At 44.0% G+C, this 25,515-nt stretch overlaps 3 protein-coding genes across 7 annotated transcripts in view; 2 read left to right on the top strand and 1 right to left on the bottom strand.

Annotated features, from left to right (window-relative positions):
* Positions 1 to 14,235, top strand: part of stim1a (stromal interaction molecule 1a) — a 33,369-nt gene extending 19,134 nt beyond the window's left edge. For 3 of the 5 annotated variants that reach the window (XM_080006907.1, XM_080006906.1, XM_080006908.1), the window contains exons 8-13: positions 2,919 to 3,096; positions 4,964 to 5,131; positions 6,325 to 6,425; positions 7,708 to 7,940; positions 9,685 to 10,093; positions 10,473 to 14,235. In XM_080006907.1, the coding sequence (XP_079863033.1) occupies positions 2,919 to 3,096; positions 4,964 to 5,131; positions 6,325 to 6,425; positions 7,708 to 7,940; positions 9,685 to 10,093; positions 10,473 to 10,974 (1,591 nt within the window). In that variant the 3' untranslated portion in view covers positions 10,975 to 14,235. The remainder of the gene's footprint in view (positions 1 to 2,918; positions 3,097 to 4,963; positions 5,132 to 6,324; positions 6,426 to 7,707; positions 7,941 to 9,684; positions 10,094 to 10,472) is intronic. The other 2 variants (XM_080006910.1, XM_080006909.1) reach the window with 2 other exon arrangements.
* Positions 1 to 25,515, bottom strand: part of chrna10a (cholinergic receptor, nicotinic, alpha 10a) — a gene marked incomplete at both ends in the record, with an annotated part of 61,379 nt that overhangs the window by 33,646 nt on the left and 2,218 nt on the right. The gene's annotated exons all lie outside the window — the stretch shown is intronic.
* Positions 15,838 to 22,256, top strand: LOC307235237 (protein sel-1 homolog 3; the record flags this gene model as incomplete). Its single annotated transcript, XM_080007268.1, has 22 exons — positions 15,838 to 16,285; positions 16,440 to 16,566; positions 16,651 to 16,774; positions 17,175 to 17,225; positions 17,396 to 17,457; positions 17,608 to 17,740; positions 17,823 to 17,958; positions 18,070 to 18,207; positions 18,306 to 18,511; positions 18,859 to 19,038; positions 19,147 to 19,266; positions 19,550 to 19,690; positions 19,802 to 19,864; positions 20,005 to 20,178; positions 20,300 to 20,427; positions 20,534 to 20,617; positions 20,698 to 20,788; positions 20,902 to 20,989; positions 21,091 to 21,200; positions 21,300 to 21,427; positions 21,539 to 21,641; positions 21,933 to 22,256. The coding sequence occupies 22 exons, from the start codon at positions 15,838 to 15,840 to the stop codon at positions 22,023 to 22,025; spliced, it is 2,928 nt and encodes a 975-aa protein (XP_079863394.1). The 3' UTR covers positions 22,026 to 22,256.

The raw sequence follows: 25,515 nt of genomic DNA, 5'->3' as shown, positions 1-25,515 counted from the left end.
GTTTATTTATATAGGCCTCAATCACAGTATACTGGAAAAGGGAGATGAGTAAAGGCGGGTGAGGAATTATTTGTATGAAAATGAATAGTCAACTTAAATTTCATCGTGTTCAGCTCTAATCGCAAGTTTACTTTCATAAGCAGCGATGCTTTCTAAAAACCGATCCGTATGCACCTACATTAAGACGGTATGGCAAAAGATAAAATACATTGTGATAAAAGATAAAATACGATGTGATACTTAGACAGCATCACGACCTAGGGCTGAACAGGAGACTTTCCTGGTGTATTTTGAGAGCCTATACAATTGGAAAACCAAACCAGTTGTGGAGCTGTAGAGGCCCTGTAAAGCATGCACTGCTGTCACACAGTAGACTACTACAGCTACTGGCACAAGAAGCTGGTGTCTGTCCCCCAGTATGCGTATTGGAGGCGGAGTAGCCGTGCCTTTCTTCCTGATCCCCGCAGCCAGCTGTTCTCTTTCCAGCCCGTGGCAGTATCGGGTGGCCTGCCCCAGCCATGGCCTCTCTATTGGGAGACAGGGGGAGAGGCTGTCTCTGAGTGGAACTAGATTTCCTTGGTGCCTTTTACAACACGAGATGGTGTTAAGCATTACTACGTAACATGTCACCTCTAGTGTTAATTCACCGGCAAAGTGGGCTATGGTGTGATGTTCAGACAGACGCCTAGGACGGTGGACAGGAGGGGGGGGCGGGCTGTAGCCTTACATGAATGTCTTACTTTGAATCTGTTGAAGTAATGTGTTCAGAGGGCATTTGTATTAATACAACAGTGTTGTAAAGTGTGCAGAGGGACAGAGTAACGTGAAACCTGGCTCCCTGACACTTAAACAGCGTTTGCCCTCTTGTTTTTTGCGGAGCTTGCCATCGCAGCCCTTTGAGGGCATTTTGTACCATCAGCTAGAGAATGGCAGAGGTCAGGGTTGAAAGCATTTGCAGGACTGCCCACATTTTCCATACCAAGCCATTTGGATCACCTTTCATTCGGCCTCTACAATGCCATGCCCGCTGTAGCACGGTCGTCAACGGGAAGAGTGCAATGCTCTCTATTGACAAACAATATTACTCTTTTCTATTCTGGGTTATTTACGCCATGTCTGTAGCTGTGTAAATAATTAAAAAATGAAACTAAAACATTTCATTTCGTTGCACCTGTAAAATGCAACCCCACCGAACATTATTTTGGGATTTGCTGCAAATTCTGTCATGGTGTTCCATCAGAGACCTGATATCGATGCTTTCGGTGGTTTAGTGCAATTGTTTATGCCATGACTAGACAACAGACAGCATGCCGTGAAAAGTGCTGGGGAATTTCTCTTCTGTTGGGCACATTGAGAATAAATTTGGGATTATGCCCATCTGTCTACCCATCAAAATAGTATAAACCCAATCCAAAGACATCACACCACTGAGCTTAAACTTTTATTGATATCATATTCAAAAAGTCCAGCAGCACCAAGCATGCACTCCAATCTAACCATACATACACAATTACTCATGATAAGATGACATTTATGGTTTAAATACATTAAGCAGTGTCATGATAATCCAAAAATGACTGAAAACAGTGGCGCCTACATATTCTGTGGTTTCTCCAAGTATGGCTATAGGTCTATGCCACCATCATAGCTAGAAATAAATATTTCAAACTCTCAAAATATTTTTTGGGAGGGACAAGCTTGAGATAGGTTGAATGGGTCAAGCATAAACAGATGGCTCTGCCATGCACGTCTAAGACACTGCAAGGACTTTTATTTTTCTTTTATAGTCTAGTCTAATAATAATCAAGACCCAAACCGCCACTCATATGTTCAGGTTACTACAGGAACATCAGACGCAGTTCTAAAAGCGCATGCAGACAGCTGTGTCACTACAGTATGTCCTCATTCTTGGCCTTGGACATCAGATTACCGTGAGATCCCAGGCAGCTGATGGAGGCCGTTTTTCCTTCTAGACATTAGCTGTTGTTTCCGGTGATGCGATGCGAGACTCCTATTTTTCACTCACACGCCACTCACATGCTTGCTTAGAATGACACACTTCTGTAAGTAAAAGCTTCAATGGATGGTGATGGTGGAGTTTTTTTTTTCCAGTACTTTCAACTTTCCTGTGATGTTGTCAATTGTTTAATGATTTTCACATGAATCCAACCTTAAGCGGCTAGGAGATCAGTAGTGCTGTAGTGTTCTTTCACTTACAATGTAAGTGGACAAAGACAAATTGTTGCTCTCAAAGCACTTGAACGTTATCCATGCTAAAATCAAATGGCACATCCTGTCACAGCAGTCATAGCAAGTTCAGGACATTATTTTAGGTATTTGTTCTGGCTTCGTCACTGCAAATAACTTCTTGCTATGACTAGATTCTGTGTGGACATTCCTGCGGTGAAGTGATAATAACATGCCCAGAAACATTTTCTATATGAACGTATTCTGACGTTTTGTCATTCTCGTGCTCTCATTTTCTGCCTATGAATGTGTCACTTTTGAAAAGGAGAATAAACCTAAGAATTCATCAGGGTACACTGAATATGTGGGACTGGGGAATCTAAGGTTAAACAAACTATAAGTAGGTCTCTTGTTAATGTAAGGTTGTTTTTGCAATTACTTAGTCAAATATTAGCAAACATCAGAAATGGGATCTTCCTGTCCTTTCACAGTTGCCTTGAACTTTCCCCCTAAAAATGTATTGGTAGCTACCTTGTTCAGGCACTGCCAGAGCAGAAGAAAATGCAACCCTCAACATCAGATTACTGTGAGCTCCCACTAGAAACTTTTAAAACTTTTCTGCTAACCAATTTTTTCTACTCGAAACGCACATATTCATTCATATATTTGCCATCTTGGGGAAAACAGGGAGTTCCTAACCTGTCTTCTTCCTGGCTCCTCCTTGTCCCCAGGCTCCAGATTGCCCAGGAGGAACACCGTACAGTGGAGGTAGAGAAAGTAAACCTGGAACAGAAGCTGAGGGATGAGATCGACTCTGCCAAGCAGGAAGCCCAGCGACTCAAGGGGCTGCGCGAAGGCACAGAGAATGAGCTGAGTCGGCAGAAATACGCAGAAGAAGAGCTAGACCAGGTACGGTTTGTCATGGTTGCAAACAAAGTGTTCCAAAGGGGATTGATTGTGTTTTTTCACTTTGGACGTGTGAATAAAGCACTGTTGTAATTGAACGTGGAACGGTGGTATTTGATTAATTTCAACAGCGAGTACGGAGAGAAAGTTTAGTATGAAGTGGAAGCCGAACAATCAATAAGATTAAGAGCAAACAATGTAAGGTTTTGAACTGAGCAGGTATACCAGTCTCCAGAGGGTAATCTGTAAAGCATGTTTAGGTTTGTTGGATTTAGATTGGATGTTGTATAAATACACCCACTCAATTCTTGGTCCATTAGGGAACTGGCAGGGCGAAGAATGTAAAGTGCAGCCCACACAAGAAAACTGCATGCGTCGGGTCCTTGCTCATCAGGGAATATCCTGGTGCAAGCTCATGCATTTCACCTGTGTCATTCTCTACATCTCTGATAAATGTGTACACATTGTTTAAGAATTGTTCTTCATATCCATTTTTTATATGGCACATTTACACCAGCGGTTACAGCAATGATATGCTAGCTGTTCGGCTGATCAAAGTTTGAGTTTATAGCAACATTTTGGCATATGTTTCAGTTGTCTGGCTGGCACACTTGACACAGTGTTGAATTTAGTCTTTGTTCAGAGCTCCATTTTATTAGTGTAAGTGCAAACATGCCTCACTTTTCCCAAACAAATGACTTTGGAAATTCTCTATAATACTACTACTACTACGAATACACAACTTTTTGATTTGCTCACAGCCCCTGACTAGTTACTATGGTTAGAAGTCAACTCTTTACTCAGACTGTGCTATTATTTTTTTTTTTAGTTTGCAGCCCTGTATTAGTGGTTATTCTTATACTGTCTCTTTGTTTAAATATTTATTGTTGAAGATTAGATCTGTTGGAGAGAGTATTACTTAATTTCTGTTACTAAATCTCTTGTCAAGTGTTGTCTGTAAAGGTAAATGTGTTGCAAGACATCTTGTAGAATAGGATGTGAGAACCTGTAGAACAAAAATCTGAACTTGTATATTGAAAACTTCTATATTGAAATTTTCCCTTTCACACACTTGCATTCTACATTTGAAGTGACAAAAGAAAATTCACAAATGTGTAATTTGATATTTGGATGGTGTGGCAGTTTCACCTACCACGTGCCATCCAAGTGGCAAGTTCTGGGACCTCGGCACAGAGACACAGGAGACGGGGTTGGGGACACACCAGTTTATTGTAGAGAGAAGGCTAGGTGGAATAAGCCCAGGAGCAGATAGAGATGTGTCATGACAAGGGCTCCTCTCCTGAGTGTGTGTGGTGATGGGGGTTTTACCTGCTGCTCGCAGTAAGTTCTCACCGATCTCAAGACAGGGGTTTTTCGCGCACCAATCAGGGCGCTGCTAGTTATGGAAAGGTGTCGGTTGATGGGCGGGGGAACAGGGTTGCAGTAAATACGTGACAAATCACAAGACAGGACGTTTTTGTTTTTTTGCGCCGATCACAGCCTTGACGATTTTGGTGCGATTTTGGATCACAACCTTGAAAATCATCAAGGTTGTGATCAGTACAAAAATAATAAATAAATAAAACTTCTGTCTTGTGATTAGTCACATATTTACTGCAAACCCAACTTAAAGGACCTGGCTGCCGTCAACTTGAGTTTTGGCCTGTTTACTAGTCATCACACACCTTATATACCCCTGAACATTTTCCTGATAGCCCACATTTTTAAACATTTGCGTTTTATCATGAGGCAAGTGGACTTGAGCTTGTGAAAAGCCAGTTAAGAACGTGCTAAACTCCAAATTGAGCCTGGGCAGGATGATGGATCTGTGTTTTTAACTGGAGGCTTGTTCTTCTGACACCTGTTGTAGGTGCGCATGGCTCTTAAAAAGGCAGAGAAGGAGCTGGAGTCACGGACCAGCTGGTCACCGCCTGATGCGCTCCAGAAGTGGCTGCAGCTCACCCATGAGGTGGAGGTGCAGTACTACAACATCAAGAAGCAGAACGCTGAGAGGCAGCTGCTGGTGGCCAAAGAAGGAGTAAGCTCACAAGGGGATTCAGTAGTGATTCATAGGTTGTACGTTAGAATGCTCTGTAACGTCTAGGGTTGTCACGATCTGATTTGATGTTCCATTTTGAGGTCACGATTCGAATAGCTTTTTCCATTTTAAACGTGTGGTTTTTTTCCCCTCCCTGAGCACTGCCATTGTTCGAATGAATATCAAGTATTGAATTGTAAAGAAAAACACTTTCTCAAATAATTATATTTTTTTGTAGTAGAATTAATACAAACAAAATATTTCATACAATTTCATAGATAAAAGAAGTGCTTGGCAGCCGTAAAAGCCGGCTCATCACTGAAAAGAGACTAATTATACACGTGTCACAGCACATCATGTTCCGTTTAACAATATAATCTTATCTTTGATATCACAATCCAAATCATATCCATAATGTTAACTACTTTTATGGAGCGCGTACAGTACTGGTGCGTACCGGCACTTCTCACAAGCTGCCCGTCTCCTCCGGTTCTGCCCTCCATTTTGTAATATATATCATATTTTATTGAATCAGAGCGCACTTTCTCTTTAAATTATTAGAACGCACAAGCTGCGAGCGCCAGCTCGAGCTGTGGCTTGACCCCATTTTTCATTTCGATCGATTTTCGATTTCAAATTGGAGTCGTGACACCCCTAGTAATGCCTGTAAAGATGTTTCACTCGGCATCTATTCCACTGATGTAACCCTAGTCTGTCATAAAGTAATGTAGGATTTAGCCACCATTACTCCTGGCTACTTAAAGAAAGCGCACCTTGTCACTCCTGGAGTTCCATTTTCAGAATCCAAACCCCGGTTATAAGGCAGTTTTATTTATTTTTTTTAATTTGCGGGCTCTTTCATCTGGGCCTTCATAAAAGTGGGTGTGGCCCTCCTCCTGCACCTTTAATTTATTAATGCAGTCACATTTCTGCCTTGCGAACCTGATTAAATCAGCCCCCATGTCTTTGTGTGCATGCTACAATAGCATCATCAGTAAAGTGTTGGCCATCAAACTGGGCATCTTGTATTCATGTTCGTCATTCAAAAGAGAGGACTTGGCTGCAATTCATGTGGTCTGGATCCAAGCTACAGTACTGTATTGTGGCTTTACAATATCAATCAATTGGAATCGGACCGCCTCATGCCATGTGATTGTGATGTTATTTGCATACATGTTTTTATCTGATCTTAGGCAGAGAAGATAAAGAAGAAGAGGAACACCTTGTTTGGAACTTTCCATGTGGCGCACAGCTCCTCACTGGATGATGTGGACCACAAAATCCTGTCAGCAAAGTAAGAATTTGATTGTATATAGTACTGTATGCCGCATGTAGAAAATATTTAATATTATTTTCAGTTGGGGCTAAAATTTTTTCAACTTGGCAAAATCCTACATTTTGAATAAACAAGTCAATTGAAAATTATGTTAATTGTAGGAGTATTGCATTTAAGGCTTAGGTTTCATGATAAGAATTATTTCTTTTGATAAGAATTATTTCTTTTGAAGTGAGTGAGCGTAATGGCGTTATCATATTATACATAATTATTGGTGGGTGGTGTGTGTGCGCGCGCGCGCTTGTTTTATATTATTCACTGATGTTGCTTTCATGAGTCACACACCTCAGACTTCAAATTTGTGGCAAGCAGTTTGCGCAAAATGGTAAAGTATAGCCCGATGGTATAACTTGAGGTATTGATTTAGTTACCATTCATACTGTGATATTCAAATGTCATTTGTGGTCGTACTTCTAAGAGGAGAGAGCCAGGGGTCCTTATGCCCCTGAACAAACGTTGCTTACCTGCAGAATATAATGAGCCCTCTACATATACCAAGTCCAGGGATCGAGCACTGAACTACTTTGCATGCTCCAGCTCTCTGCTTTGCCGTGGGCCATAATCATGGGAAGCCCACTGTGCTAATAAATGCAGATCATTTGTTCAGTTGTTCAGCAAGCTTTTAACTTGGGCACAACACGACAAATGCAGGGATGTAGCTATTGATGGAGGCCAGGCGCTCCACTGTTCCACTCAACTGTGGGTATATCTGGCTTTCAATGCAGGCTGTCGGGTCCGTACATCTACGTATGGCTGTCTGTTCTAGAATTAGTTTCGGCTTTTATTTTATTCATTTCTTTGTCCAATTTGATTCTTCTTGAACATTATTTTGAAACGATAGTGTTTATATCCTCATGCTAATTATCGTTACCAATTCTTCACTGAATGCATGCATGAATAAATAAATCTTTTTGTTCTTTTACTTTATTTTCTTTACCCTTCAGTTCTATTACAATTTAAAAACAATACTGTGTCAAAGTAAATCTCTTTAAGCTTAATTTCAATTTAGGGGAACATTAAAAACGTAGGGTGGGATGGGGTCAATCTATAGTGTGTATTATTTGTATTCCGCCAAAGATTCTTCAGCACACACTGTTTCTCCTGACTTTGCTGTCTGTTTAAACAGCCTCGTCGACTGATAAATAGACCATGATGATAGAAAATGTCTCAGAACCTTTTGGTCGCAACTTAAACTCTGCACGCTTCTTTTTCTCCTCACTCTTTTCTCTGTTCCCCTCAGACAGGCCCTGGGAGAGGTGACGGCCGCCCTCAGGGAGCGGCTGCACCGCTGGCAGCAGATCGAGATCCTCACCGGCTTCACCATCGTCAGCAACCCCGGGCTCCCGTCGCTGGCCTCGGCTCTGAACCTCGACCCCAGCTTCATGGGCGGCAGAGCGACGCCTCAGCACTTCATCATGTCCGATGACATGGACGACATGGACGAGGACATGATGCCGCACGGGACTCTGCAATGTAAGAGTTCCACTGAGTCTGTCGGCCATTCTGTGGGGCTTAGCAAGCGACCCCCTAGAAACAACAAGGGCCTTCTGGGGAAAAGCAAAAATCTGCAATCTTGAGAATTAGGGCCTGTTTCTTCATTCCTGAGTTTTGTAAAAGGAAAAAAAAAAAAAAAGTTTCCACTGTGGCCTCCCTACTGGTCAAGGGACGACTGCCTTTGATTGAATGAGTATTCTGTTTTTATAAATGTGTAACATGAAAACTGATCTCATTTTTTTGTGATTTTTTTTTTTTTTTTTTTTTTTTTTTTTTTTTTTGTTCTTGTTTTTGTTTGTGTCAAGTTTAATGTTTTTCCATTTTGTGTACAACATTTATTTGGCTTTTCAGTCAACGAAGTTGACGGATCCTGTGCACAATGACTTTGTCCCATGCTTTGGAAGAAATATACTTCTTTATGAGACCCTGTTTTTGTGCTGATGTATTTGAAGGGTTTGTGTTTGGGGGAACTGCTGTTGGTAATATATCTAGCTGTAATTACGCGGAATGTAAAGAAATGCAAGTACACATTTATACACAATGAAATGTGCACAATTCAGCTCAAAAGCTGCCCGAATGTCTTATGAAATTCTGTGTTAAAGTCCAAAATCTAAAAATTTTTGATAAAAATGTCAGGAAAATCATCTCTCACTCCCCCACAAAAAAGAAAAAAAAAAAAATCAACAAATGACGCAGCCTTGCAGGTCTGATCGGCATTTGGTTTGTTGTCACGGCAGACCTTGACTAACTGAAGTGGAAAGTTGTACTACTGAGCCTCTAGTGAGTACTGCAAGTCTTTGAAATCCACACTTATTACACTCTCACCACACCACTCCCCTCTCTCCAACCGCCGCCACCAACACCTTTCTGGCCTATGCCCCCCACTGGCGCCGTCCAGATGCCAGCCAGTTATTGGAACGCAGAGCCAGTGCGGGTTCAGATATCCAGCCCCTGTGGAAATATTCCAGTTGGCCACTTATTTATGCTCCTCCCCCTTAGTAGTGTGACATATCCCATGTCTCACCTTGAGCCAACGCCACACGCACACACACCCAAACTGAGCAGGACCCTGTGGATGGACGCAGCTGGAAGGAAAAGAAAACCCCATGCTGAGGTCATCCAAAACGTCCCATATCTTGCCTGCCAGATTTATCTCTCCCTCTTACTCCAGCTTCCTCCCAGTGCACTTATTCCATTCCCTGTCTTTGTTCACGGGCACTGTATGTTACCACCATGATTTGAGGCATTATTTATTTATTTGCTTCTTCTTTTTTTTTTTTTTTTTTTAATTACACCTAACGTTGTGAGGGAATCTTCTTTTCGGGTATCCATTGGGCTGGGATTGGGGGAAAAAAAACAAACAATTTATTTTATTATTATTATTTTTTTTTTTGTATTTAAATTTGAAGTTATTCTTTCATAATTATCACCTTGTTTTATTATCTAGTTGTTTCCCTGTAATGCAGTGTCACGAGTAAGATTCATGTGTTGGGTTTTCACCTTCATAAAATAACGATTTTATGGGCAAAAGTAAAACAATTAAGGGGCTTTCCTCAAGGGAGTTTGAATTAATTATCCTAAATACTCACTACCGTAACAGAAATTTGCCCCCAACACCTGATTCTTCCAGTCACTGATTTCCCAGCCTAAATCCCCTTCTGAGCTTGTCAGTGAATACATTAGCGCTGATCCGTGGCTTAATTCCACTGTTTTGTGCCCACAGCTCCCAGTATGATGTCTCTGCGCCAGCGCCACATAGACCCCCACCTGGCCATGGGCTCCCAGAGGTTGGTAGAGAGTTCCCATTTGGCTGGACAGCAGGGCGAGGGCACCCCGTACCCCCCCAGGTCTAGGTCCACCCTGAGACAGTCGCGCAGCCAGTCCTTTGGCCAGTTTGAGGCTCTCCCTCTGCCGCCCCTCTCTTCAGCAGTCTCGCACCCCTCTATCATTTGCACCAGCAGCCCGAGTCCGCATTCCCTGTCCTCCTTCTCTCTCTCCTCCTCCTGCTTGCCCAGTTCTGTGGGACATCCATCCCATATGTATTACTCCTCTTTCCAGCCCATGGACACCATTCCCGACTTACCCTCCCAAGATGTCGCCAAAGAGCGCCCCACGCGCCGCAGCAGCTTCGGGTACCCCTCTGCTCTCCACACATATCGCATGTGCGTGGAGTGTCCCCCTCCCCTCCCATTTGCTTCCTTTATGATACTTCATGGGTCTCAAACTTCAGCCCCAGGGACCACACCAGTCTGGGTGACCACAAGTTGGTCATTTCAGGTTGAGTTGTCACCTCACTCACCTTTTAAACTAATTTTTCTATGGTTCTGATCCAATCCCTTGGCTGCATTTCTAACAAGTGTGGGTGTTTTAGACCAGGCTGCGCTGGCAGCGCCTTTGGCCTTGCAGGGATTGAGTGAAGATAGATCAGTTCTGACATGAAGTGTAATCTGCTTGCTACTGCTCTTTTATTTAATTGTCTTTTATTTTTAACTTGTTTATGTTCCTCTACAGGGACCTAAATCGCTCTGACTCAGATTCCTCCTTGTCGTTGTCCCAAGTGGGCGACCGCCTGGCCGCCTACAGCTCAAAGAGCCACCTGGTGAAGCCCACCTCGCTCATGCACGGCCTGTCGGCCCGCGCCGAGGATGTGGCCTCGCTGCACGCCCACACGCCCAACGGGGGGAACCGAATGTACGAGGGGGGGCAGCCTGAGCCGGTGCCCGAGAGCCCGATCCTCATGAAGAAGCTGTACGGCATGGAGAAGTCCTCCAGTCTGGGCGAGATCAACAGCCTGTCGGAGTCGTCGCGCTCCCTCAGCCCCAACTCCACCGAGCCCGACACGCCGTCGCCCACGGGGGAGCAGTCGGCGGCCAAGGCGGGCAGCCGCATCCCGCAGCTCTCCTCCAAGAAGAGCCCCCTGGAGGAGGACAGCGGCTCCACGGGAGAAGACACCGACTCGGTGGCCAGCCGCAAGAAACACACCTTTAAGATCTTTAAAAAACAGAAGAAATAAGGGCTATGAACAACCTACCTAAACTGTTTTGACATTATTCCTTTGTTCTGTTATTTTTTTTTGGTCCCTTTCTGTCTCTAGCGGTCATCTTGCGGTGCCGCTTGTTGCCGTCGTATCGTTTTGTTGGTACCAATTCTGAGGAAACGCGGGAGCGGCCAGCGGTTTGGTGTTTCATTTTATCTCCTTCTTTGGTCAATGTTGAATATGTGGGTAATGGGCAGGGTTCTATATCGGAATGTAAAATACTATTTATTCTGCAGGAAATGGTGCCAGTCTCAAAAGGAAATAGGTCTCCCGTTTGATATATCTATTTAATTTTTTTTCTCTCTCTCTCTTGTGCTTCAGTCTATATCGGTTTGCATGTCTTCACTTTTGTTTGGCTGACGCGTGAATGCTTTTAGTCTTTGCCTGGTTCTTGCCACTAATTTGCTGAAGTGTCACTTGATAGTTCTTTCGTCATGACCTGTTTCAAGTAGCCTGCACACCCGAACTGAATACGCACCGAGTTTACCTTCAGACTCCTCTTTGAGGAGGGTTGGTTTCTGTTTGCTTTACAAGAAGTTAACCTGTTTTCTGTCACAAAATTCACATTTAGGTTTCTAGAGGTTCAATTTAATGTTTGGCTCAAAACGTTACAGAAGGTGTTTATATCCAAGCAACGGTTCTTCAAAAGCCAGGCTTGGCCTGCTGACATGTTGTCCAGCCACAAAGCTTTAATGTTTGATGGTCTGTTCGTCTTTTGTTTTACAAAAAAAAGCTTTGAAGCACCGCGACGGGTGCAATCGTCATTCAAAATGGCCGCACAAATCAGTTTCCAAAAGATGTAAAAAAAAAAAGCTGTCTTTATGGTAAATATGTTGGATTAACGGTTTTTAATGTGTTTTTTGGACACAGACACCTTTTAGCTATGTTTTGATTAAACCTTTTAATCGAATGAGTCCAAATCAGGGACCTTACCACCTTTTTTGTTGGTATTCTATTTTAATTTTTCAATACTTTGTGTGAGGTCCAAGTAACTCGTTTTCTGGTTTTTACATATTTTACACCAGTTTGGTTCAGATTATAGGTGCTACATCCGGGAAACGGTGTGCATTTTAGTTTGAATTGAATTTCTAGGCTACTGTGCCTCTCCCTCCGTTTTCCTCATTTTAAAGTAATTTGGGTGGACTGGGAAGGCTTTGCAGTAGTCAGTATTAATCATTGAGGAATGGGGGCTGAAAAGGGCTGAATAATTCACACAAAACCCCCTCCTGAGTGAGTCGTGCTAATTTAGAAATTTTTGCAGATCTGTGTTGACAAAACTGTTTGTATTGTACGCTTGGAAAAGTAATTGCATTTTATACCAAATCAGCCCTGAAATCGTACCCACGTTCGTGTGCTTGTAAATATCAAGCACATTTATTTTTACCAATTTGTGTCACTTTAGGCCAATTTGGAAATTGTGTTTTGTTCACAGGTTTGACTAAAAGTGCTTTATATAAATGCAATTGGAACGGATCCTCTGGCAATTCTTAAGTCCTGAAAGCAGGCTTCTTAAAAAGAGGGCCAATCCTGTCAAAGTGCCAAATCGCCATCGATGTAAGAGACCTTTTCATTTCTAACTTGTAGAACACTGGCTTTCACAGCAAACATGTAAGCAAGCTTAGAAGCGCTACTACTTGCTACTGTTTTAAAAGCAGCTCTTATCTTCTCACTCCAAACCACTGCTGCAAGCACTCAGAATAGAAGGTTTGACCTTTGAAAGTCAAGGTTCATTGTCTTGAGGTTGTCTAACTCTCAGTACCGGCCGTGGTATTTGTGCAGCAGATCTTCAGACGCTATGTTCACCTATGTAAGAGAATCAGCAAGCATCATTCTTCAAAGATATCCTATCTGCGACACCCAAGAAAAAATTGGGCCAGTATTTCTCTACACTATGATATAAGCACAGAACTATGCATTAGTAGTTGTAGGAACTTTCGGAGTAGACCAGAGTAACGCGGACGCCTGTAGACCCAGCGCGCTCCCGGTTACATTGAACAATCAAAAACTGCTGCAAAACACAGTCAGCCCCCAGATGCCTCGTTGTGTAACAGATAGTATGGATGTATAAGACATGTTGAAATATTTTCTTTAGCTGCCAGCTGAGAACAGGATTTTCCTACTGATAATTTTTTAACTGTCATTTGTACCTCTTTTGCACGATGAAGCTATAAATGGAATGTGCTGTCAGTGAGTGTGTCAGTCCGTCTGCTCCCGGTATAATGCACTGCAATGTTGATGCATGTCAACTGCTGTAAAAAGGTCAAAACAAAAAAAAAAAAAGCAACCTGTATTGCAGGCGTTCTCAACCTTTTTTTTGGCCCTTGACCCTGTTTTTAGGTCCCAAGATTCTCCCAGCTATAACAAAGCTATTTCCTTTTATTATAATAATAATTATTATTATTATTATTATTATTATTTTGGGGCCTGCACAGCTCACGTGGTATGTGGTATAATTCACCTTAAGGCCAATAAGCAACAAATTGAGGATAAACGACGATCTTGCTTGCTGGGCTTTCAAAGGTGGCATTAATGGTCAAAGTGCAGATATTCCACTTTGCATATTAGACTGTTTCACGTAAATGTTAGTATCACACAGGCTACTTTCATTATATCATTGAGCAGGATGGGAGCTCCAAATTATATATAAGTATTTAACAAAAACGTTTTTTTGTAAATATCAATATAGGAGTCTTAGAAATGTCCCGCAAACCCATGTGCATATCAAGTGACCCGATGTGGGGTCAGGACCCCGAGGTTGAGAATGTCTGCTATATTGGGTTGGATGAGTGGATCAACTGACGTGTTCGGCTCTCTCCGCCCTGTCTCCGTCTCTTCTCTTTCTCCTTTTGAGCTTCTATTTATGAATACGTATATTTGTACAGAGAAAATAATTTTGCATCTTCTGTGATGTTTCAGACTTTTATGGCACTCCTGCATGATAGCAATAAACTATTTTGAATGAAACACGAGCCCATTTGTAACGGGATATTGCAGAGTAACGTGTGTTGAACGATACCAATCTGATTTATAGTCACCTGCCTTAAACAAAGAGAGAAAGTAGAGGACGTTCGACTCAAAATACTGGGGGCGACAAAGACTCCGAGGGCCACTGAGAAAATAAGTTAGCAGGTTGGTGAATGACCCTCATTAAATTGTAAAAAAAAAAAAAATGAATGAAGTTTAAATGTGCACACTAGCATTGTGGGTACTGTATATGTGTGTTATATTCAGCCTATCCTGAGTGAATCAGCCCGATGTGTCATCGCACAATGTATTTTATTTTTAGCCTTTCCAAACGGGCACACCTTAAAGAGTAGAGAGCTCTTTGCTGGGCTGTCTCCTATCTTCCAACTATTCCAAGGAGAGGATGGTGCAATCTGCCGTGTTCATTAGAGCTTGTGAAGATGAGGAACAATCACCAAATCCCACAAAAAAATGAATAGTTAGACTCATCTGATCAGAATTGCTTTTCATTAAGGACGCAAATGATGCATACATTTGTTTGTAAATGGAAATGTCAAACAATCTATAAAGAGGCTCCCAGACGCATCCGGAATTGAAATGAAAAGATATATATAACACGACAAAGAGCTTTATGAACTTGAAATTTTAAATGACAAGCTCTCCTCTAGGAACTTGTCTGTGGAACCAATCAGAGAAATGCTCTGGGGAGGGGGACAGAGGCAGGAAACCGTCACAAACACCCTCAACAAATGAGACTCACCACAAGCATTGATCACGTTTAATACTCCTGAAGTTGCCCCCCAACACAGGATAGGATATAGTTCAAAGTATAAATAGATGTACCTATGAATTACATAGGCTTTTCATATACTGTACAGTGTAAATCAGACATTCATACATACCCAGGATCAGAACCTCTGAGTAGTTTTAACAAAAGAGGAAAAGGGGCCAAATTATTTTATAGATGAAAAAACTCTGATATGCCCTGATATGCTCTATTTTCTGCTGTCACATTTTGCTGCTGTAACAGTGCAAATTTCCCCGTTGTGGGACTAATAAAGGTTTATATTATCTTATCTTAAACAAACTTTGCAGATGAAGGCACACAATGAAGTCCACGTTCAAAATTGTTTAAGCCTTGCTGACTATTTCATATAAAGAGCATTTTGTTAAAACCTCCGGGAGCCACTGTTGGTATGGTATCAAATAGGCCTGAGTTTGTAGTCATGATAAGCACCTAGATGGCAGGTTAACCCCCTCATTACTGTCCCTGCGATCAGTGAAGTCACAACTGATGAATAGATGAGCTGCAGAATGACCCCGAATGTCGAAACCCAACTTCTCCCTAAACCTCTGTTATTCGCATCTTGATTATCGGAGGTGTCTTCGTGCATGAAAGAAAAGGTGCGTCCCTCTTTTGGGCCCCGTGGCTTTTTTTCACAAGCTTAATTCACAGGCGGTGTGCAGTGTAGGTGGAGCAAGGTGTTGTTCAATATTGACTCAAGCACATTTTCTGAGGAGAGGCCGGATGAAGCCCGGAACTCAAACCCTTTTGTTTCACTTCTCACTTTGGTACAACATGCATCCACACAGACTCATGAATTGTTATCTCATTAGCTTCCACCTCTCAGTCTCTTATTTATCTATTTTGCAGAGTGTTTTGTTGCCTGTGTTCTGCTGCAAGTATTCCTTCTAATGGACTTATATTGGGAAACATTATGGAGTGCCGCAAACTGTGCAAAAATATCCTGCGGTTTTGTCTCACGCTACAGGTAGGAGTCCACATTTTCGATTCTATACCATATATGCGACTATTGTGAAACATCTGTGAAGCCACGTGGCCCTCACGTTCTCCATGTACAGATTGTTTGGGGTATGGATGAAGTCGTCCTCCTGAATCCACCTGAGGAACCCGCAGACCATCTTCTAAAAGTGCTCTACTCCTGCGACGAACCTGCTCTGATCCACCTGGAGTGCGTCGTCACCTTCGACACCGGGACGACGTCCACACTCCCGCTGAGGCGCTGGACCTGCGTGCCCGGCGACCCGAAGGTGCGGGCTCTCAAGCTGACCTTCCCCGATTGGCTGGTGTACCAGGCCGACGGGATCGTCCCGGACGCGCCGTGGGTCCTGAGCAGCTTCCTTCGAGTGTCCCTCGGGTACAGTGGGTCGGAAGGCGGGGTGCTTCAGGACGTGGCACCTCTGCGACTCGTTCCCCTTCTCCGGAGGCCTTTCAAACCGCATCGCATCTGCCTGGCCTGGAGCGCGCGGATGCTCGGGCTGTCCCAGAACCAGTCGAAAACCCAATGTCCGATGGAGGAAGGTAGGTCAGAGGAGGGACTTTGTGGGTCAACCGTGCATAGACTCAAAGAGTCCCTCTTCACAGTAGCTCATTTCTGTAGACATGCAGGCTGTCACTTCATTACACTAAAGAAACAACAATTATGTGCACCAACGCACCTTGTTCTCCCACTTAGAAACCGTGCATTTGCTGTCCTCGTTGTACGCCTCGACCGGAGAGAACTTCGGGATCACGAAGACGCTTCGCCGGTTCAACAGCGAGGTCCTCGAGAATCTACGGCTGAGATCCTTCTCTTTTCCGTGGTGAGGGACCCAGTTGCAGGCACGACCCAGTTGCTCGGCAGCGGCGGAAGCCATTTCCTGAGCGCGCTTCCTTTTTGTTGCCAGGTGCATGTTCTCCGTCTGGCTGTTTGTGATCGCGCACTGTCGGCACGGCATGTGCGGGGTCATTCACCACATTGACTCCAACGACAACTACGTCACACCGGCAATGTTCCTCACGAGTTCCGGTATGAACTAATCTTTACTGTAGCTCCAACCGGCCCTCCTCAGGATCAGGATTATAACTATAACCAAATAATCTACTCGATGTATTGTATTGTGGGGAAGGACGGACACTACGTTCTCTCTGTTTTCTCACATGCTTTTATATACAGACACATAAATGTTCTAATAGTGTCTGTGTGTTATTTTGAACCAGCTCACTTTAATATCAAACATGTTTGATTTACGTCTCGTGCTATCAAATTTTCTGTGGAGATTTTCCCCCGGTATAAGACGACGATCAGTGAATCCCTTGCCCCTAGCGATGTTGCAATGAGTCTTCTTCTTTCCTGACGTCCGGAGGCCACATACATGTGCAGATGACTTTGGAGTCCGGAGCGTCCTCCGCGTTCCTCTGCCCGTTCCAGGTGCCCCTTCGTCAGTGGTGTCACGTCGCTGTGACTCTGCGCGGCAGAACCGTGAGTCCCCGTCAGCTCGTACACCGGGCTGACAAGCGTGTATTGTCCCAGCGACGTCAACGTGACGACGGGGATGTTTCTTTTTTTTTATTCTGCACCCGGACACGAATTGCGTGGGGTGTGCACGGCAGACGTTCCAGTCATTGACGGCCATTTCACCGCCTCCGCAGGTCACTGTCTCCATGGCGTGCACCGATGGGAAGCGGCAAACAGTTCAGTCTGCAGATCACAGGTAAGGGTTCTTTTTCTTTGGCGTAAACTGATTAAAAGGCGGCGTCCGCGACGAACAATAAACATCTGAGGCGAGAGGCCTTTTCCGCTCTTTGCACGATCGTTCTCTTTCACGCCGTGTTTTCGCGCGGTGTGTCCCGGTCTCTTCCAGATTCAGCCGTGCCGTAGAGTTGGACGACACAGAGGGATACTTTGTGGTCGGAGGAGGGAAATATGTGACGGGAGTGGAGGGTTATTATGGGCCTTTGGCTTACCACCGCAACAGAATACCTCCATACGACGCGGTAACGGCCTTTTCCACAGCAATTGCAACGACTGTCATCACAGTCTCGTACATGAGGTTCTTACAGGTGTTTCTGTTTGCAGTCGGAGGTCGTTGTTCCAAAACTCATCAAGAATATCAACTTGACTGGATGGCTGAGGACCTGTCAACACCTTCAAATGGACTTGAATGCCAAAATCATTGGCTATTCTCTCCGGGCCAAACGAGAGGCAGCCGATGGTAGTCTGGTTGTGAGCCACTCGATGGCGCTGAAGTAACTTCTGAGATTTGAGTTTGCCATCACTGTCACAAATTACACAGGTTGACATTTGACGATATTGTTTTTTGCAGAGGGCTGTTATGATGCTTTTTACAATTTGATGGAGAAAACTAAAGAGACGGTGAAGTCACAATGCGAACCTTGGGAAGTGACCTCGCCTCAGAGACGGCGTTCTGCAAATCTGGCAAAGTTACTGGCTTTCGAACATGGTGAGAATAAAGTAAAAAGGAAAACAACAACAACAACAGGCCTCATTCATTTAAAAAAAACCCCTAGGGTGCTGAGATGAAGCCACTTTCCCACACAGGGGGAAGAGGAGTCGCCCTGGAAGACGTGGGCAGAGCCCTGTACTCCTCATCTCTCCTGAAACTGGACAAAGCCACCAGCCTTGAAGTGGTTGGTAGAATAGTTCCTCTTCTGCTTCAGGCTGGATGCCTGGGACACCACCAAGCTCTGCACGTGTCATCTGTGCTCTACCGCGCGGGCCTGGGGGTCAGGAGGCAGCCCAATAAGGTGCGTATTGGTGGGTAAAAAGTCCAAGTCACGTGCACATAACATGTGAGTCCAGCCTTCAGAAATGCTGAGGCTTCACATTTCACATAGAAATCAACATCATCTCCGAGTCCTAACTCCCACCCAGGCAAGGGAAAAACTCCCAGAAAAAAAAGCGCACAAAAATGGAAGAAACCTTGAGAAAGGTCACAAAGTCACAAAGGGAGGGATCCCCCTTCCGGGGCGGCCGGGCTGCAAATCAGCCCTCACCCCTCCCAGCGTCAGACCCCCCCCCGCGGTCTCTGGAGGGCAATGCGCCGAGGAAATGAAAACAGAATGTGGCATCACGTCCTTTCTGTTTGGTGCAGGCGTGGCTGCTGGCCTTGCTGGCCGCCCAGCAGGACTCCCGGCTGTCCCTGCTGCACCTCGGACACTTCCACCACCAGGGTGACGGTGGCCTCTCCCCAGATCCAGACCTGGCCTACGCATATTATGCCAACGTTGCCAAGCAGACGCGTATAGACCGCCAAAACCCGTCTCCTCTGCAGGTAGCGCATGCAATTATTAATGACGGACTCTCTCGTACTGCGATTTTAAACAACTACGTTGTCTAAGGGGTGAAATTGAGGAGTTGAAATTGGTCGGACTATTTCTAGGCGTTTGTCGAGTCGGTTTACCTGAACAACGAGGAGGTGTTGGAGCTCCAAACAAATGAGAACCATCATATCTTCCAGTGGTTGAAGCTACAGGCCCGCAATGGAGTAGCTGATGCAGAGGTAAAACTTTTAATGACTTAGACTTATATTTTTAAATGAACAGAGAACAAAGCATGCAAATGTAATACAAATACAAATAAGAGATAACACATCGATTTAATTATATACAAAAAAAAATTATGGTGTGTGTGTGTGTGTGTGTGTGTTAGTGGGCAGCATGCAGGATTGTCATGTGTCATCTTGAATGATATCCTATTGGACAGGTGGTGCATGGGGGCACATGCACCAGGTGAACATGCTTCATTGTCTGATCTCGGTCAAAAATGTACCTTCCATTCTGCAGCAAGCCATCGGCCGCATGCTGTTCTGGGGTCAGCAGGGGGTTTCTCCAAACATCCAGATGGCCGTGAGACACTATGAGAGAGGAGCCGTCCGACTGGAGGACCCTGTGTCAATGTACGACTACGCCATAGTCCTAATGCAGGTCCGATACATATGCAGAGTTTGGGAAGAAACCTGAGCACTTTTAATTTTGACCTGATAGTCGATTATTAAATTTAAAATCAATTGCAAATGTTGATTCTCCACCCTGTAGGGACAAGGAGTTGAACAGGATGTTCCACGAGCCGTCGCTTTCTTGGAGAGAGCAATGGAACAGGTTTTAAATTTATACGAGCTGAAACATGGCTGTACGCTGCAACCTCTGACCGTGACCTTTGCTCCCTTTTTTTGTTTTCGAAAAAACCCCAAACAAAATCTGCACGCCCGGCATTGTTCTCACAGCGTTCTCTCCGACAGGGCTATGCCCCCGCTATCAATGCCCTTGCCTGGTACTATGAGCAGTTTGAGAAGGACTACGGGCGGGCGGTACAGCTGTGGGAACAGGCTGATCTCCACGGGAGCCCAGATGCAGCCATGAATCTTGGTGTCATGTACTCCCAGGGCCTCTATCCCGGAAAATCTGCCAACCAGGTTAGGTCGAGTGTGCAAACAATTTATAGACACCTACTGGGATGCACGGACATCAGCATGAGTTGCTTTTTGATTTTTCCCTGCATAACTGGGCAGTGTCGTGTGTTTTGACCCCCACCAGCTTACGGCTTTTAAGTACTTTCTTAAGTCTGCGCAGAGAGGGCACATCAGTGGAGCGGCCCATCTTTCTGAAATATGGACCACGGGGATCCACGGGCAAATTGAGAGACGCCCGTCAGACGCTGTAATGTAAGTCACCGACTTTTCTTGTCTGTTTGTCAGGTGAAGTCATGAGCGCGTCGTTCATTCTTTTTCCCCGCATGCTGTACATATTTGGTATACATTATGTTTATAGGTGGGCAAAGTGGGCGGCTGAGCACAACGGATACCTGGGCATCGTCTTACAGAAAGCTCTGGACTCCTATCTGAAGAATGACATGTAATATACATTTTGTCTTTAAACCTGATGAGATTCCTATGAGATTGGAGTAACAGCATCTGGTTGTTACTCTTCAACAGACTGCGGTCATTGCTGCATTACATGATGGCCGCTGAGGCGGGGTTTGCCACCGCCCAGTTCAATGTTGCGTACCTTTGTGAGCAAAATAGTGTGAGTACGGGTTTCACAGCATTCTGTTTTTTTGTAATATGCTTATTTTTTTTATTCTTTTTTCTGTTATTGTACATTTGCATTCAAAAGATCTGTGTGTGTGCGCAAAATAGGGAGGTTTTCTGGATCCTGCTTTTGCATCTTATTGCATGAAGAGATATTACAACCAGACAATCCACAGTCAAAATCCTGACACCTATGGTGAGTACAATTTTGCTTTTGTTGTGTAATGTAATTATTTTGATCTTTTTAATCAAACTATAATCCTTTTTTTTTTTTTTTGTAACTCTACTTTGTTGCAGCCCTGATTAAGATGGGCGACTTGCTGTATGAGGAACATGTCGATGGTCACACAGGCTTGCTCTCTGCTGCACACATGTACAAACAGGCGGCATTAAGGAAAGATCCCCAGGTACTTTTCTCTTAAATTGAAGTGTTGCGCACGAGCAAGCTGTGTGTGAGTGTAGCCAAGGTTGTTTTGTATTCAGAAATAAAAGCCTCTTGTCCACAGGGCTGGTACAACCTGGGACTCCTCGCTGAGGAAGGATACAAGCTGCCACTGTCACTTCTGATTGAACTGGGTCTACCAGAGCTCTACCTGGCAGACCCATATCGGCTTCTCACGACGTTTTACAGCAGGTCCGTGCTGCTTTGTCCCGAAATCTGCTATTCACACCTCCCTTCCCTGTGCAGCAGCTGATATTGAACTCAAAATAACAAACTCGGATTTGAACCTGTTCCTTTCTCTAGATGCAGAGACTCAGAGGCGACGGAGTCCAACTTGCCCTGCAGCCTGGCCCTTTTCAGTGTTTACCTTCAGTCATTCCAAAAGGACTACGGTGCAGCTATTACGGTTTGTGCAACTATAATGTGTGCGACTATATTAACTATAATGTCTCCACATAAACATGGAGCCATTCTCAAAGTCATTCAATATTTCCAGTTTACTACTGCTAGCAATTATCTGTTGAAAGTCTCCTATCTGTGATGAGGCCATCCCCTGCGAGAGCCGAAGAGAAAAAATAACCTTCCGAAACAATTTAAAGATTGGGCAGGAATGCAACAGGAGCTGCAACAGGAAACTGTGGTGTTTTTTTTTTTTTTTAATATTGGGGTACCGCCCTCATCGTCTTTTTCCTCGCAGTTCTCCAGTGCTGCCGTGGCGGTGGTTGCGGCTCCTCCGATACTCTTCGTCATTCTGGGTCGTCTCCGAGGGCGCGGCCCGTCCCGCCGCTGACCCCCCCAAGACCCTGTCGCTCGATTTTACGCATATCTCACTCCATCGCGGGCGTGACTGAGACGCCGTTTCGAAGGCTTAAAAGTCATACGGCCGTCAACCCAGGTCGCTTGTCCAGCCATGTCACTTGCAACGGCAACTGTTCAGAATGCAAATCACAAAATTTGCATGAACGTGTAACTTGAATTTCAATTCTAATAAAGAACACCTTTTTTTTTTTTTGTGAATGTATTGCTGTCGAAAATGTGTACGTTTGTATGAAAATATCTGGGGATACGTACCTTATACTATTTCCATCAAACTTTTCTTAGTTGTGTACCTTGCTGGGAACCCCCTTCACTGGTATTAGGAGAAAAAATAAGAAAACATAAATGATGTACTGTATGTGCGTCTTATGTGTTTTTTATATTTTTTATTATATATAACCAATTTTTTTTTAACACATTTTTTTTTAATTTTGGAGTACCCCCTGCAGTACCCCCATTTGAGCATGACTGCATGATGTCATGGTGCAGTGTGTGCGGCATTCAACCAGATTGTGTCCAGCGGGGGAAGTGGTCTGACCGACAGGGCCTCACTCTGACCTCTGACCCTAATTTGGAGGAACTGGGCGACCCGGCACTGACGCATGGCGGCCAGTACGCTCACAGTACGCAGGGTACGGAAGGCGCGCGACGGGCCGATGGCGCGGTTTCTTTGACTGGGGACGGGGCCGCCTCTCGCCGTGGCTGCCATTTATCTGGACAGGAGAGGTGAGGGGAGGTCCAGGGTGGGTGCCAGCGGCAGCGGCAGTGGCACCATTCACCGCGTGAATTGGCGCAAATCAATCAACCCTGTTTTGCGTCAAGTCCACTGACGGAAAAACCTCCCGCGAAACAAAGAAAGGGCGACAAGACGGGGGAAGGAATCACTCACTTAATATGGGAAATCAGCAATGGAAATAAATTGCATCCTGTTAGGGTGCAAATTCGACCAAGGTCTTGAAGTCAGAACTAAGTCAGGGATAATGTGCAGGGAACGCATTGCAGGAAATGATCCCGCTTATTACACAGCTACTGTTTACACAGTATTTTAGGCTAAATTCAAATACGGTGTTGACTGACGATCAGCATCTCACTACGCCTGCCAGGCTCCAATCAGAAGAGCTCTAGGGCCACCATAAAACCAGCAATAATAAATAAGGTCAATATTATATGTATTATTATGTATTTCATTTTTTCATTTGATCATATTTCATTGAATTTACTTCCGTTTCATTTCATTACGCTTTGAAGCGCGTCAAGGTATTGTCCAATCAGAACGCTGCTCTCAACTTCTTGACGGACATGGCAACAGAGCTGCGCTGAATTGGGGCCTCATCTCCCGAGGTAGGCGAATTAAAATAACCAACAAAAAAAGTATTTCAGTGTCATTTAATATCAAACATGTGACGGTTTCACCGCGTCATTATTATTATTGTGATTATTATTATTATTACTTTGACTTATCGTCGTCTCCTTGGTCTTATTCCGGCCGGCCTGTGGAAAAGATACAGTAGAATCCACACTGTTCCTGTTTTCACAAATAGAATACTTTCACAAAACAGAAACTGCGTTATATATTCAAAATGGACTTGTCGTTACCATCTGGTCCAGGTTTGACTGCGATAAGTACAGTGGTTTGACTACTATGAGTACAGATGTAGGCATGGTTCGAGGCGTCTGCGCGTACTGAAAAATAAAAAGTCTATAAACTCCCGAGGAATTCGAAGGCACCATGAAAGCAGACGCTGTGAATCTGCGTCAAGTTGAATCTGCTGCTGAGTTCGGAGCCGTTCCGCGCCTGGGAAAGCGTCGACCTCCGTGCTCATCAATGAATTAGCAATCAACAAATGAACAATCGACGAGTCGATAAACAACGAATTAACAATCAACTTCGATTTAAGTTCATTTTTCGTCACCGACTGAAGTACAAAAACGCCCGAAAAAAACAAAAAAAAAAAACGAGAGTCAAATGAAGTCATCTGGTGTAATTGGCGAAACGTTCGCATGGCGCCTGTTGGTCCCTTTCAAACGGTGACTTTTGCACCGACGTGGTCTCCTCTGCGGCGGCTCTGAAGCTTCAGCTGCTCAAACAAACGAAGCCACTTCAAGTACAAACACTTGGACGGAAACGATTGTTGTGAAAGTACCAGGCGACACTTCTTGCCCGAACGCAGGGACCCGAGTACCCGCTCCCGCGTCCCCGCGCCCTTGACGAGGTCGAGCCGCTCCCCTTCCTACGTGCAGTGCGCCCTGTCTCGAGGGACGGGGTCGTGTACTCCGCGCATATCTAGGTTGAAATACACGAAACGTCATGTCTGTATGACGTCATAATTATGTACGACATAAAACGACACTTTAGTAATCACCGAGAGGGGGATTCATGATGATAAGGTTATTAAAAATGACGGATATTCACCTTGCAATGGGGTGGAGTCAAGTCTCTGGAACTGGATGTACTTAAATAAATACTACTTTAATTATACTACTACACTAGTACTACCACTTCTATATTACTACTTCTACTATAAAACTACTACTACTAATACTACTACTACTGCTACGGCTACTACGACTATAATACTACTACTACTATACTACTACTACTACTACTATAATACTACTACTACTACTATACTACTACTACTACTACTATTATACTATACTACTACTACTATACTACTACTTCTATAATACTACTACTACCTTTACTACTAATACTATAATACTACTACTATAATAATACTACTACTACTATAATACTATTACAACTACTATACAACTACTATACTACCACTACTACTATACTACTACTACTACAATACTACTACTATATTAATAATAATACTAATAATACTTGTAAAATGTACTAGCGTACAGTGATGAAGTACTTTGTTACTGTACGCTGTCCAGGGAGCCCTGTGCAAAAACTTCCTCTGAATCATACGTTGACATTCTCTGTAGAATCTTTTATTCCTTTTATTCTTCATTGATTCCTTGTTTTTGGGGAGTGTTGAGGGTTTTAATCATGTAGCAGGTCTCCCAGCACACTGCACCGTGCTCCCCCGCGTCCGCAGGTGCTTCCTTCACTTTTATTTTCATTTTGGTATCTCCGTCTTCCCCCTTTTGCCTTTCCTTGACTTGCACTGTTTTGGTTTATGTTTTAGTTTTTTTTCGCCGCTGAAGCCCCCCTGCGGGCATTGATACGTTTTTGTCTCATCTTGTCCACCTCGTCTCTTGTTTTATTTGATCTTATAGTGGCTTGTCTTTATCTATTCAAAGGGTTTCTTCTCGTGCGACGTTGGTCTCGTAAAACTGGAAATTAAAAAATAATCTATTGATGTTCTATTTACCCTCCATGTAATATGAAAAAGCAAAAAAAAAAAAATATATATACATATTATTTATTTGCATGGGACCACTCATTTATAGAAGAAAAAAGGAAATGATATCAACATATATTGTTTTGT

This window comes from Zeus faber, assembly GCF_960531495.2.
Source record: "Zeus faber genome assembly, chromosome: 9".
In the NCBI taxonomy this organism is placed as follows: Eukaryota; Metazoa; Chordata; class Actinopteri; order Zeiformes; family Zeidae; genus Zeus; species Zeus faber.
This window is presented reverse-complemented; position numbering and strand designations above follow the sequence as displayed.